We start from the raw sequence: 15,795 nt of genomic DNA, 5'->3' as shown, positions 1-15,795 counted from the left end.
AACCACATTGTTATACATAAAGTTTCTTTGGGCAGGAAAGAAAGAGCCCTCTCATAACTGTAAATGCAATCCTCTAAAATACAGCACTGAACATGACACAGCACATTTTGAAAAAAATCTTACTAATAAATTGATGACACAAAGAAAGTGCTGTACAATCAGCTGCAGAAAAACTTTGCATAAACAACCTTACAGTAGACATTTGTTCTCCTCTCAAAGACCACTTTACTGTATTTCACAATGCTTTTTCTTTTACTAGCTTTCCTACAGAAGTCTGCTATATATTCTGATTTGACATGGCTGCCCATGTAAAAAAATTAAACTACTTAATAACAGTTGAAGTTTACAGAAAAAACATGAAAGTTAAAAAATGAAAAAACTCAGCTGCTTTCAACTTGAGATAGATTATTTTGTTAATGAAATTTTGTGAAATATTTAAGTTCATGTGACTTGTAACTTCAAAATTATTATGGAGGTCAGAGAGGAAACATAAACTATGCAAAAGTATGCAGATCCCCCTCAATTTCAGTACACCTTAACATTTACTCCAAGACATTATGAAAGTAGGCAGTGTGTACAAGAAATCTACAAATTTTTGTGCACATTACATTGAATTCAAGCTATTAAAATAATATACAAAAAGAAAAACAACTTATTTCAGAGGTTGGAAAAGTACAATAAATAGACTGATATTGGTCAATCATGGTGATTTCAGCCACCTCTTTTTAATCAGTTTTCAAAGTGGAAAAACTTTTCATGGCACATCTGTACCTCTCTGTGTTTTTAACTAGAGCTTCAGCAATGTATCTGCAAAAACAGAAGTGATTGTTAAAGAGATTGTGGCTCAGTAACTCAGCAAGAAATTGAATAATGGCTTTGAATTGCTAAAGTCTTTCACTGGATTGATGAAGTTCCTGCAGCCCACAGCTGCAGCAAGCTGGCAGTAATAAATTCTCCACACACTGCAAACTGAGTATCTGACCATTTCATCCATTTCTAAGTATATGAAAGTTGGAGGCAAAGACATTTTACAACTGAATAAATACTTGCTTCTTTCCTTATGTCCTCTAACAGAGGTAGTAGTGTAAGGCCAAACAAGAATAGAGCTCCCTGGAGATGGCTGCTGTGAGAAACGTCATAGCATTTCCTCACGAAATTTCAAAACAATAGCTTAAGGGCAACTTTTTCCATTAGAAATCAAATTATTTTGAAAGAGTCGATATTTATAATAAAGGCCACAGTACAACAGATGAACTAAATTACTGATTTTTCAATCCAAATGTACAATACTTAAGTTCAAAATACTTTCCAAAATTTCACATTGATTATCTGCAAAGACAAACAAAACTCAAGGTTTTTTTTTCTTGTTATGCCAAGTAAATACATCTTTATGCTAATATAATGTGGAATTGATGTTATATAAGTACAATTATAACAAGACAGACAAGTCTGGTTTTTTTTCTTTCCATACATCATATAAATCTAAATAACATTAAGATGGTTAACTTAATCAAGGTCATAATCCTGACTTACTACCCATCTTACCTTCATCATACTTCTTTGAAGAATAGCCCAAAGTTTCTTTAGAACAGCTATATAGTGCTGAGTAACACTTCTTATGCTGCTTATAAATGGCAGCTTTTCTCCTTCTCATTAGATACTTGCCAACTTCAAAATCTGTCTTACATTACTGAAATCTTCCAGCTTTCTGAAACATGCTTCCTGAACTGCTTCTCCACCTAAACAACAAGCATATTTATGCATCCCCTATTTCAGTTACTGATAATTTCATAATATGTATGCAGGTTTTAGGAACTTATCCTACTAAACCAAGAAATCTGACACGACAAAATTCCTGTCAGACAATCCTAACAGACAATCCAATTCACAGCAATGAGAGCATTAACTGAACACATTTAAGCAATAGGAAAAATTTAGTAGCAGTCACAGATGAGCTTCACAGAAGAAAAGACAGGTGCTTGGGTTTTAACAAAAGTGAAAGCAAAGTGCATTTGCAACCCTAAGCAAGAACTTTCTGTGTACATAATGTAGAGTTTAGAATTTGTGAATACGGGCTTGGATTAGGAAAAAGGCACTTCCTTGCATACTACTGACAGGAATAGACAAAAGTTCATCACTGGCCTAAATAAGGTTCATTATGTACCCCGAAGCAAGGGTAGATTTAAAAACACTTTCAATCTTTGGAGACTTCTTACTAGAATGGTTGCAACTCTTGGAGCCCTAAGTGAAGCTCAATGGATGTACTGTCTGTACATCCACAGAGGATGTGACCTCAAATGCTGTATCTACTGCTTTTGATTCCAAGTATTTAATACAAAGATGGAAGCAGCCTCTACACCAGAATTACCCAGGTATTTTTAATGTACATTTTAATCTTTCAAAATAGCACACAAACAGAACAAACACCACCTGTGCCTTCACAGTGAATACTGCCATAATTTGGAAATCTGTATTTTTGAAACACAGGTAAAATTTAGATATAAAGAACAAACACTAATATATAATGAAGCTACCGTAACTACCAGACCTACAAGAGCTTTAGGCAGATATTTGCCCCAGATAGTGTACTGCAAGAAAAACTTAATATTTGATTGAATCCATGTGACGTTGCAAATATCCTACTGAACTTAAAAGCTGACAAGCTTGGTATGGGCCTCAGAAACATTCCAGAACCTCTCCACTAAATCAATTACCAGCAAAAGCAATGTATGCCTAAATTGGATTTAAGAATCCTTGGGAGTCTCATGAAATTTACTTCATAGCTGAATGAAAAAAGGTTTCCATCACCCTCTTAAAAAAATTAGTGACAGAGTAAAATGACCAAATTTTACCATTTCCACATGACCTTAAAAAGATACATGCACAGAACATCACCTGAACAATTTTAAAATCAAAATAAAATACTTTAAAGATGACATTTTCTAAATAGTGGTGCACACCATAACAAAAGTATGGCTTTCAACCACAAAAGGCACTACGAGACACAGCTATGGCTATTAACAACAGAGTCATATTGTACCCCAATCATTATGTGTGAAAGGAAGCCCAGAAACACTTCAGTGGCTGAGTTTTATTGTAGAGTTAAAACTCCTTACCTTGAAAAGACTGTTTGGCTCTGTCCACCAGTTCTTCAATAGGGTAACTTGCTAGATCTCCTCTGGCATGCTTAGTTTTACAGTAGGTACATGCATTGAGACACCTGTTCAGAAAATGAAAATACTCAGTTTCTAACCAAGAAAGCCTTTATATGCACAGATGTATTTATTAAGTACTTCTGGAAAAATGAGTTTTTATATCTATGACCAGAAAATAGCAGTATTCTACTTTAAAATCAATGGAATCACTTGAAGAACATTTTGCTGTCCTAACTTCTTAAAATATCTTTCACATTTAAATGAAAGGTTGAAAAACAATCAGTGGGAACCACACATAAAACCCAAGAGTGGGAATTTTTTAAAAAGGTAGAATAGGATTAATAATTGTTCACTAGTGAAGATGAATCTCCAGGTTTCTGACCTCTCTATTACATAAAAAATCTAATCCAAACACAAAAATATAGGAAAAGATTCCTGAAAGGCTGAAAGTAGATTTTTCAAAGTGTGTGTTATTGAAAAGACATTTAAATTAGTTTTTCCTACTTTTCTTTGGCTTGAATAAATAGAACAAATAATGTAAACACCAACAGAATCACCAAATAGAATGACAGCTTGGCACAAAAATTTGGGGAACTAATGAAAACTTCTACAAGAAAATGAAGGAATAACGTGATTGTTTTTAATTTACCTGACAATATACTAAAGGCAGCCTAAGTTAGAGTATAAGGATGGAAAGACCAAAACAAACAACTACCTCTCATTGTAAGCTTTTTGTGCTTTTCTTCCCTTCTCCCCTTTTTAAAGCTGATATTGCTCTAGCTTTTTATAGATTAAAGCATTTAAGCCTAAGCTCTAAAAACCCCACAGACCCAAAAAAACTCATTATAAATACTGTTCATGCTTACTAGAATACCATAAGTTCTGTCCATTTTCATAATAAAAAGGTTACAGCTTCATAAGGTCATAGAATTTTTAAGGCTAGAAAAGATCTCCAGGGTCATCAAGTCCAACGCAGGACTGAAAACCACCGCATCAAATAAACCACAGTGCTAAGTGCCATGTTCATTTCTTGAACACTTCCAAGAATGGTGACTCTACCGCTTCCCAGGGCAGCCTGTTTCAATGCTTAGCCACTCTTTCAGTAAAGAAGTTCTTCCTGATGTTCATGTTAAACTTCTCCTGCCACAGCTTGAGGCCATTTCCTCTTGTCCTGTTGCTGGTCGCCTGAGAGAAGAGACCCCCACCTGGCTGCACCCTCCTTTCAGGCAGTTGTAGAGAGGGATAAGGTCTCCTCTGAGGCTCCTTTTCTCCAGGCTAAACACCCCCAGCTCCCTCAGCTGCTCCTCATCAGACTTGTACCCCAGACCCTTCCCCAGCTCCACTGCCCTGCTCTGGACACGCTCCAGCCCCTCAAAGCCTTCCTTGTGGTGAGGGGCCCAGAACTGAACACAGCACTCGAGGTGTGGCCTCACCAGTGCTGAGTACAGGGGGACAATCACTGCCCTGCTCCTGTTGCCCACACTGTTCCTGACACAGGCCAGGATGCCATTGGCTTTCCTGGCCACCAGGGCACTGCTGGCTCATGTTCGGCCACTGTTGACCAGCACCCCCAGATGCCTTTCCACCAGACAGTGTTCTGTCCACTCTTCCCCCAGCCTGCAGCACTGCAAGGGGTTGTTGTGATCTAAGTGCAGGCCTCAGAATTTGGCCTTTTTGAAATTCATAAGGTTGATCTTGACCTATCAACCCAGCCTGCTCAGCTCCCTCTGCAGACCCTTCCTAGCCTCCAGCAGACCTACACCCCAGCTCAACTTTAGTGTCATCCGCAGACTTATTGAGGATTACTCATTCAGACCATCAATGAAGATATTAAACAGGATAAGAAAACCTTTGGGTGCCAGAACTGGCAAATGTTCCAACTACAGCATAGTTGGAACTAATACCACAGAACTTTCAAAACAATACTGAAAAGGTAGATAGTAATGGGTAAGTTCTGATGAAGTCACCAGCTACAAGACTGTGCTTACTACTTGGATATATATTGTCTTCTATTACTATGTCTGGCATCTCCATGACTATGTGATTATTGCTTTGCAAACTCCAAAGACTCCCCTCACAGGTTAGTTCTGCTTCATTTGCATAAGCAGGGGTTCAGGAAGGGCAGAATACTGCCCAGAACATCTGCTCAGGTGCCCTCCTGCCACTGCACATCCCTTCAACCCTGAGACCTTCTCCATTCAACAGAATCTTAAGTTATGCAAGAGAACATCTAGGTAGTTTGTGATTCTCTCTGCTAGACTGGATATGTATATTATTTTTGTGCCTATCAGACCAAAACATCAGATTTTAGCATCCACTTGAGATCAGAAAACTAAAATACACTGCTTAACAGCAGCAATCAGACTGCTCTATTAATTAGAAATGTGTATGAAAAAGGTTGCCAGTAAAATATCCAATTGGCTATTAAAAATAGAAAAAATCTCTACATCTGAATCTTTACATCCTGTTCAAAATATGTGATTCTTTGCCACCCAAACAACTTATTCATCAGATGTATCTTACCTTTCTTCTGCAAATAAAAAGCCTTTCATTGCACAGGATCTGAAGCATGTGTTAAAGGTAGTACTTGAAATCAAGAAAGTGTAAGCAGGTCATTGGTTTATAATTTGTCTGTGTAACCTACGCACCAAATGAAAATGTTTTTATTCTAGGTCAGTGTCATCTAAAGTTTGCCATGAATGGCTTTCCCTCAAAGCCCATGGGTGCTTCTTTCTCTCCATGCTGCCCTTACACAAAGCATGTCTCCTTCCTTTTTTTCTTTTCTTGATTTTCTTTTTGTTACTTTGTTTTTAAAGCACAACTCTCCATTCAACCCAGCACCTCATTTCTAGGCAGCCTCCCATCCTGACGTCCCACTGTTACACTCCTCTCCCTCCACATAATTAATTCAGCTAAACCAGCCTTTTTCCACACAGCTACACAGAGAAAAAGTATTATGGATCAGTCAAGGAAACATAAAATCAGTTTCAGAACAAGTATGTCTGCCCTTTTGGAACCAAAACACAAAAGGTGCATTATTATGTACTAAGTTTTGTACTATATTAACCTTTGTTTTCTCCAAGAAAATAAACTTACCAGCTATTTTGCCAAACTTCTCAGGTCAAGAGATTTTACTACAACAATCCTGCCTCTTGAACAGCAGGTTACTTTAACACTGGCATTTTCACTCACAAAAGATAATTCTGTCAGCCATCAGTAACAAAGGGATGCATCAAGGTATTTTTATCTTGGGATAAAGTAAATTTCTTGGACTCAAATTTAAGCTCAGATTAGAGGAAAAATAACCAAAAAACAACACCATACACAACAAAATCCAACAACAACTTTTATAATTTCCTTAAATTTGCAAATTCTGCCTTAAGAGTTCCAACAAAAACTTTATCACAAATATTTTGTTGCCTTGAACTGTAACCTTGAATAAAAACAATGTTTTTTGTAGATTTTCAGGTGTGTTAATTCATCCTAAGATTGATAAAAACTGTAATATAGTAAGTTATTTAAACAAACTTCTAAACTTACTCCTGTATAATAGATCTAAATAGATCTAAAATCTAAACTGGTGTTGATGTACAGTAAAAAGGATATTTTATGCTATATACATAAAATTTTTCTGTTCCCTTATCATGTATGGTGCATCTATAAAATACACCATGTTACCTCTTTCTCTCTTCTCCTTATAAGTTAAACATAAAACATATACATTCCTTACTATGTATTTTGCTCTGAAGTTGGGTAGCAGAATTTGCCAAATACTGAAATTATTACTCTCGAAATGTAATTTTCACATCTTCAATCAATGCTCTTGGTCCTACAAGACTGTGCTACCTGAAAAAAATGCAGTAACAGCAGCTCTTCTATGGTACTTCAGTGAACTCTGTCATGAAGGGAGCATGGAAATGTGAAGAAAGCAGCATGAATAAAAAAGAGGAAGGTATTTTCCAAATATTCACAGTATTATTACATTTGCCAATACCTTCACAATATTATTTTCTAGATAATCACAGTATTATGTGGTATCGTTTCTGAGACATTTATTACTATGGTCTTTAAGTACAGCTTCAGGGGGTTTGTTAATTTATTTTGGTGTAGGAACTGAAAGCTGGAACCTGGAGGCAGACTTTTTTCAAGTTTTACTGTGGTAATTAACTTATTCCTACTATAAAAAAGAAGTATTAGGTAGGCCTAAATAATTTAGTTTTTCACCTTTTTTTTGTACTTAAAGAGATTATATAACAAAACCAGAGACAAATTTAGATGTAACATAAAAAAGGATCAGTTTTAGAAAGCAAAGTAACGGAGACAAAACTTCTATATCCTATTGGTACCATATTTGTTAATACCAACTTGGAAAAGGAAATAAACTTCTGGGCTAAAGCTGACCAACAAAAGGGTGCAGATTCAAACTATTTGTAAAAATGCTGAACTAACCACTTTTCACAGATATAAGAATTACCAATTCTTGAAAACAGAAATTTAAAACAAACCATCAGTATAATCAAAGATCTGCAGTGGTTTCTTCCCTAGTAAGCTGGCCTCCGCTCCAAGTTTCCAGCATAACAAATTACTCATATGGCCATGCTGCCACATACTCAGACCACAGACAATCAAGTGGAAAAAGGCTTTTGGGAACTCAGAGAATCTGAGCACTGCCTCTTACTAAGTGGCATCCATCACCAAGTGGATCACCTAAAACGAACATCTCCTTAAAAACCAGCCTTTACCACAGCTCTAGCTCAAATACATACGACTAAACAGCCAAGAAACCAGTAGTTGCAAAAGAGTATTTGCTTTGTGTTAAACTGTGAGCCTTCTTCAAGCATTTATAGCTGATTTGTAAATGTTACTTTTTATTAATGCAGGTCAAAGCTTTTTTTTTTTGCACAAAGAAATCACAGATACTTGTAGAAAACAGTAATTAATGAACATTGTGTATGTAATTACTGATATGCTTTGGCTAAATTTTATAGCAATTCCAGAACAAAAAACACTGAGTTCTGGTTTTCCAACATACTAAACTGATTAAGGTACTTTGAATTATTAACCTTTTGCTTTGAATTATTAACCTTTAATCAGCTATGTGCTCAATATACAGAACTATTCACAGCAAGATAAAATACAATCCACAGATAAATTACTACCATGTGGCTAATTAAAAAACTTCTCAAACACTTAACAAACTGAGCATTATCAACATTTTGGCAAAGTGCCTAAAATTTTCTTGTAGACATAGGTCTTGTAGACAGTGGTCTTCACAATGTTTAGCTAGTATGTATTCATGTTGTGCATTACACTAACCAGACTCTTCATTTTCAGAACAGTAATATCCCTCATAAAACGCACACTTAACATGAAAGACTCCCCCTTACAGATGGAACTAATTATGACTAAGAATGCTTATGACACAGCAGACTTTAAATAAAGACTTTCCTTCAGTGGGACTAATCAGTGGATTCTAGCAGCAGACGAACATGAGAGTGCAGACATGAGGAACAAAATCCTCGTTCCTCTTAATGGGACTTAGGCCACTAAGTTTAGTCAAGACAAGATTCCACCCTCAGATATGAAAAGTAAAAGATATCTTTCATTCAAGGAACAGAAGACAGCTCAGTTACAGCATGTGACGAGCCATTAGTGTGTGTGTCACTCAAATTACATGTGACTGATAAAGACCATACATCTGTGAGCAAGATGGGAGAGCTGAATGCTGCGATAGTGTCAAGAGAAGATCTCAGCTACTCTGCAGGTGGTTGGTCCTGGGGAAGTGTTCCCTCAATATCTGGAATAATCTAGTAAAATCCTGCTTGCTTCCGAGGTGGTCTACTAAATTGGAAATTTCCATTAAAAAAATTAATCATAATTCAGACTAAAAAACTAATATTTGCCCTTACGAGATCTGACTAGCTGTAATATTCAAGATTTTATGACACTTGCCCTATTAAAAAGAAAATAAAAATCTGCCAGTATTGCAGAACTGACCACTGACATGCCTGGCACATTACATCAGTACAAACATGGAAAGATTGCTCATCACTGTTTCCCACACTATCTCTCTGCACCTACCACCAGACTTCCTCAGGTGGTCTCAAAAGCTCCAGGCCAAGAATATTTTGTATTAAAACTGTGGTTTTCCTGAAAAGGAACATCATTTGCTTGCTTCAAAATATAGGTTAGAGACGAGATTTATGCTTTTATAAGATACTTTTACAGCTTCTATCAAATGTAATTTTGACAAAAATGCTCCGTAGTGTGAATACAGAGAAAACTCCCTTTTCAGGCCTGACTGAGCAAAAGAAATACCCAAAATACGTACTCCCAGCAGGAAAAGATGGATACTAGTCACAAGTTATTCATCAAAAGCTAGTAGAATTCTGCTAATGTTTTCCTGCTTAGAATACCAAGTTATGAAAACCTAACAACACTTACACTATACTTATAGTAAAATATCATACTATATTTATAGAATTAAATGCCAGTAATACCTGTTAGCATTCTACCTCTGTGAAGTCTACTTTTTACTTCCAAAATACCTAAATTCCCTCAAGCAGAGCTTAATGGATCAGGGGGGGAAAAAAGTAGTTCCCAGGAAAATTTAAAAAAAAAAAAAGAAAAAAAAAAAAAAAAAAAGCATGCCAAATATGCCTGACCTCTTTTCAGGAAACTGTTCTTATTCCTTGAAGTTTTCACATTTTACAATAAAGCTTTTCAACCCAGAATGACAGGGAATATATTTTCCTGACAAATATTTGGGGCATGGGAGGAGGTTTTCATTTTAAAAATATTCAGGATTTAAAATACTTTTGAAACAGTGGCAAACAATTTCTCATAAAGGCTAATTAGTCTAAGCAGCAAACCACATTATTACAGAAATACTGTTTCTGGTATCCCAGCTTGCTCAGACTGAGCTTGGACACCAGCCACAGGTACACACACACACACTTGAGGTTACAACATTTTCGATATGATAAGAACAGAACTTGTCTAAACTTATCTTTGTAGCCAAGTATTTTAGAGATATGCTGTGATAAAGTTCGCTGAAAGTGCAATGCCAGCCTAAAAAGTCTCTCAAAAGAGTTTTAGCAGAAAATAGTACGACCCTTCAAGCAATATTATATAACACATGGGACTGCACACATTTTTCTCAAAGTACTACCATGAGATGCTGTATTTTAATTCTGCTACTCATTCCATGCTCAGCAAAATGGCAAGAAAGTGCATTAAATTTCATTCTTCTAAAGATCTTTGAAGCCAGTGTTTTATTTGGTAATGTCTCACTGTTACTAATCAAAAGGAATTTGGAGAGAAGGTAGCTCCATTGATTTGATAAGCCATAATATGATTTAATTTCGTACTTTAAATATTTGCATTTTCCGAAACTGAATTCCTACAGTCAAGTGCAGGTGATTCAAAGGTCACAGCTGTGTGGTTATATCATCTACATTCACCTTGCTCACTTCAAGGCCAATGATTTAACATTAAGTGCATCAATGGCACTTCTCAGTGTTTGTCTAAAGAACTTCTTGATTAATTACTCTGGCCACACAGTTTTGCAACTGCATTAATGAATTAAGGCATTCTAAATTGATACTACAAGATAAAACACCCCATTGCTAAGGTGCACATACGTGCATTCTCCATCCTGACCCAAAACATTGCAGTGCTTGATGCTTACTAGAAACTGCAATGGTTTTTTCCTCTACCATTCAAACTAAAGGCCTATGATTCACAGAAACATAACTTATTTTAGAAATATTTCCAAATAGTTGCATGGCTATGTAGAACTCAGCCTTGGGGGAAGATCAAGACAGGCATTAATATCAAGAAAGTGACTCAGCTAAAACAGCACAGGTAGACAAATGAGGTTCTGTGGTTGCGTGAAGCAGAAAATGCCACGGCATTGTAACTACAAGTCATCAATTCTTTCAGCACTTCATAAACAGCAACATTATTTAGAAGATGACGACTCCCGGTCTCAGTCAAATAGTAGCAATGAAGGGGGTAGAAATGAAGAGCTATGGCAGAAAAATCTCAGATAAAAAAAGATACTTTCTTAGAAATCTGCTCACAGCTAATCCCAGAGATGCAGTGGCAGAACATCCCAACATCACTTTATCACCGTGTATAAAGAACTGCTACTCTCAGATCCTTCCTAATGAACAGCAGTGACTGGAAAACGACCTCTGAGGACAGGATTCTTGGAGACTTGCTTTAATTTATCAAGTTGCAGAGGGATTTGACTTGACAACTGCCTTAGTATTTAAAGCAACAAATCCTACAATTGTATTTAAAATATTCTACTGGGGGGCAGATGACTTATCAAAACTTACACCAAATGCACTGAAAAACATAATTGGGTTAGTAATGAACAATTGCAAAAGCTTTTTAAAATCAAGCTTTCAAAGTTTCCACTGAAATACTACTATTTAGTTTTACATTGTGATTTTTAGGGGTGTGGGTGTGTATAATTAGCACATGTAAAGCTCCGTTTCAGGAATGAAGCATTTCAGCAGATCTCTACGACTGGAAGAAGGCTAAAGGGAGTCAAGTGTCCTTCTATAACCAATCCACTTCATTTACCATACATCTTCACAACATTAGCAGCTCCTGAATCACCCCCACAGAAAACATGGTTGAAAAGTAGACCACTGCCTGTGATAAGAGCTATTGTTTTTACTTCCTAATGGCTTTTGGGACAGACCCTTTTAGAGTGGTGAAATCTCACAGGAAACACTAAGCTGCAGTTAATTCTGTAACATACAGCAGGTACCACACAGATTCTTGGGATAAAAGGCATTGTTTTTGTACTGGTCAAAACATCCTGGGGGGAAAAAAGAAAAAAAAGTTACATTTCAGCAACACTAAAACTACCAGGCTTAATTTAGACTTTGTCTGAGATTGCCATCAGACCAATTTCCAAAAAAGCATTTGTAAAATGTCTGTGGGAAAATGGATCTCAATTGTCTGGGTAATATAATGGAAATAACTACATAATAAAAACAAACTCACCACTTATAATCTAGTGATGCCTATATAATTCAGGTCAAAGTTACAAGGTACTTATATAGCTTGAGTTATAAGATATCAATATAACCTGATATATATACATAACCTGATATCAATATAACCTAAGTCATGATTTTTTATATAACTATATAATCTGTATCATAGCCTTTTACACCTATATAATCTGATACAAATAACTTTCTATACAATGTAATGGTTAGGATATGGTTAACCAGTTGCCTAATGCCAAATAGACAAAAAAAAATAAATAACTAAAAATTATTGCATCCACATAAAGCTTTCTATCCCAAAATGTCCTACTGGTTGTGGTAGCAGCAGGACTGTTAGAAACTCCAGTGTGGAGAAGGATCCAAGCAATTAATACTTTGCTGTTGCTCCTAAATGTCATTTCTGTCTTGCAATAAAATTGTTAGTCTTGTTGGGAAATAAAGGTGTCTGTGCAGCCCTAGCTACATACATGCTTCAAATACATATTCTTCCCTATACATTACTTCGTCCATGTAAAATGAAAGAAGACCACACATTTCAACACTCATTGCCCAATCCCAAATCTCAGATATCCCAACCAATTTAATGGACTGATTTAAACAGTTTTTCTTATAAGATGCATGGACTGATTTATTTTAAAAACAGAAAGTTAAACTAGGGCCCTTATGTTTGCCTTTAAGAGTCTCCAAAGGGATTTTCAGAAGCAAATTAATCCCCTTTTTGCACAGTTACAGACCTGAGTCTGGCAGACCATGGACATAACTTTCTTAATTAACAGTTATGAATTATTTTATTTTCGTTATTCTGTAATGTTATTGCTTGAATGTATTTAACTATGTTTTGCAGAATTTAAAACTAGAGACAGTACAGAAAAACAGGAAACAATAGTTTTTCATTACTAAAGACAACTTCATCTGCTTTACTTCTCTAAAATTCTCCCATTCTAATGATTCCTCAGATGTTTTATTCTACTTTACTGTGTTGTTTTCCCTGCCTTTTTCTTAACTTGTTCCTCTTGTCTTGCATTTGGTGACCTGTATGCTTGTAACTCTTCTGCAGTGTCCCCATGCCTCAGTGACTGGAATGGTCTGACATTCTTACAAGCTAGTTGGCCAGTGTTTGTATGCTTTGATTTCCTCTAACTACTCAAGTCTGTGGTGAGCCTGAAACTTTTCCAGTTCAATTGCTGCCAGCTCTGACAGAAACCATAATTTTCTAGTTTCTTTTTTTTTTTTTAAAGATGGTCAAATAGTTTTAGACTTAAGATTTTTTTTTTTTTTTTTTTTTTTTTGCCTTGTCACCTCCATTGCAACTCAGATAGTTACGGTCAGTCATTTAAAAGAAAATCAGAAACACTATTACTAAAGCACTTAATGCATAAATCAGAGCATTAAAAACAGGCCACAGAACCTCTAGGGGATTCAGGATCTAAACAGCCTTCTAGACATTACAGGCTGGAAAATACACAAGAGGCAGCTCTAGTCATCCAAAGCAAGACTTAACAATAAAAAGGAATGGAGAGACAAAACACAAAGTAGCTCAGCAATTCAGTTGTTTACAGGCTTTAGTCAATACTCAAATGAAAGCTTTTTTCATATTTCCACATCTCCATCTGGCTACAACATTATCTTTGCAATGGCTGACTTGAACTGTTTTCTCACCTTTAACAAAGTTCTTTAAAAGACCCAGCCTTTTGGATGATGGGGGGTGGTTTTAGGACGGGCTGTTGAACAGACCCATCAAGCTGATGTAGCAAGGAACACAAACCAGTTACTTCCCTGCAGGAATGCTTTCACAAATATGGCTGATGACATCATACTACAATATGTTTATGTGCTTTTACAGACATGGGTTAAACAGACATTTTCCTTGAGAGGCTGAGTTCTGAAGAAAGACATGAGCTGACCTTGCCTTCCACAAAGAGGTGGTGACTGAGAAGACTGGGGATGCCATATGTCATGATTTTTAATTTTTTTTCTTAATTTATTTTTTTTACTTGCAAGGCTCTTCTAGAATATGTAAAGTCAAACTTCTACGACATGGATTGAATAAGTGTTCAACAGAGTGGGTTAAAAATGGGCTGGACTGCTGGGATGTGGTGAGCAGTGTGAAGTCTAACTGGTGGCTGGTTAGTATTGGTGTTCTTCAGGGACTGACTGATGCTGTGAGCACTCCAATCTCCCAACTTTATTAATAATATAGGTGAAAGGATGTAATATATCAGCAGCAAACATAGAAGTGGAGAGGAGGGATTACTTAACATGCTGGAAGATAGGTTTGCTATTCAGAGAGACATCAATAGCCTGGAGAAAGGGGCTTACAGCAACCTTGCAAAGAAAACTGGCTCGTTCCTTGTTGGGATGAGGAGCTCTTGCTGCTGCAGATGATGGGAGGATACAATGAAGGCACAGCCAAGCTGTTGGGTGTTCAAGGTCTCAGGATTAGAAGCAATGGACACAGGTTGCAAAACCAAGGAAAATACCATTAGACCAAAGAAGTATTATACCACAACAGCCATCAAGTACTGGAACAAGCCGCACCACAGCTGATCTCATCTCTTGGAGACCCTGGAAACTAACAAGAACACTATCCCTTCCTAGAGCCCAAGGACTTTTGCTGCTCCAGATTTGTGTCCACACATATGAGTGTGAGCAGATGTGTGCCCATAACTTAGTTCCCTGAATGGAATATATCTGTGCCCCTTCATATTCCTTTGAAATATTCAGTTCAACCCAAAATTTAAACAAGTCTTAACCAAAACCAAAATTTTAAATTTATAAGTTTCATTGTGAGTTACATAGGGCCAGATTTTAACTTCTGAATCCACTCAACTTGAATTCATACTAAAATCCTAAACTCTCTTCTGCACACCTTTACCACATGTAAAAAAAAAAAAAAAGGATGGGGGTTGGGGGGGGAAATGGAGGTGAATGTATTGTGTAAACAACAAAGAAAAGCCCCCTCAATGAGCAAATGTGCAGTAAGCTGTTGTGTGTGCTCATGTCTAAGGCAGTTTATGCAAACTATAGAATCAAACTTTCCAGTCTCACAAGACTTGATGGAGATAGGTCTCTAAGCCTTGCTTCACAGAGGAGCATCCATCCTTTTGGAAAATAAAGCCATTCAAGCTCCTCTAGACTAAAATAAAAAAGCCACTGTATTTACTGAGCATTCATGGTATTACTCTCATAATTTCACTTCAATAGAGAACTATACTTTTCCCCACATATTGTTTGCATAAGAAAATAATTGAGCGTACAATATTCAACAATATTCATAAAGTATTCCACATATACATAAGACATATCTTAAATCCTAAACTCCTGAAGAAAGAAGAGTAGGAGGACAGCAGAAACCAGAGTTTTAGGTGGATATAGGTAGAGCAATATTACCTTTGAGACCTAACTAGCAGTAAGGTTCATTTTAAAGAATATACATAAATCAAACTGAAAGAAAGTAGATTTTAGATTAGATGTAAGGATGAAAATCTTCATTGTGAGGGTGCACTGGAACAGGCTCCCAGGGAAGTTCTGGATGCCCCAAACCCTGGAGTGTTCAGGGCCAGGCTGGATGGGCCTTTGAGCAACCTGGTTTAGTGGAAGGTGTCTCT

The 15,795-nt window shown here is 36.6% G+C and overlaps 1 protein-coding gene across 4 annotated transcripts in view; it reads right to left on the bottom strand.

The window, feature by feature from the left end:
- The window catches only part of CDKAL1 (CDKAL1 threonylcarbamoyladenosine tRNA methylthiotransferase), a 377,880-nt gene that overhangs the window by 203,427 nt on the left and 158,658 nt on the right, over positions 1-15,795 (bottom strand). For all 4 annotated transcript variants that reach the window (XM_088053806.1, XM_005525251.3, XM_014254558.2 and 1 more), the window contains one exon: positions 3,117-3,220. In XM_088053806.1, coding sequence (XP_087909932.1) covers positions 3,117-3,220 — 104 coding nt within the window. The remainder of the gene's footprint in view (positions 1-3,116; positions 3,221-15,795) is intronic.

This window comes from Pseudopodoces humilis, chromosome 1 (genome assembly GCF_049639895.1).
Source record: "Pseudopodoces humilis isolate 2021_Gansu_Grassland_sample_001 chromosome 1, ASM4963989v1, whole genome shotgun sequence".
Taxonomy (NCBI): Eukaryota; Metazoa; Chordata; class Aves; order Passeriformes; family Paridae; genus Pseudopodoces; species Pseudopodoces humilis.
The sequence above is the reverse complement of the archived record's forward strand: the minus strand, read 5'-3'. Positions and strand labels throughout refer to the sequence as shown.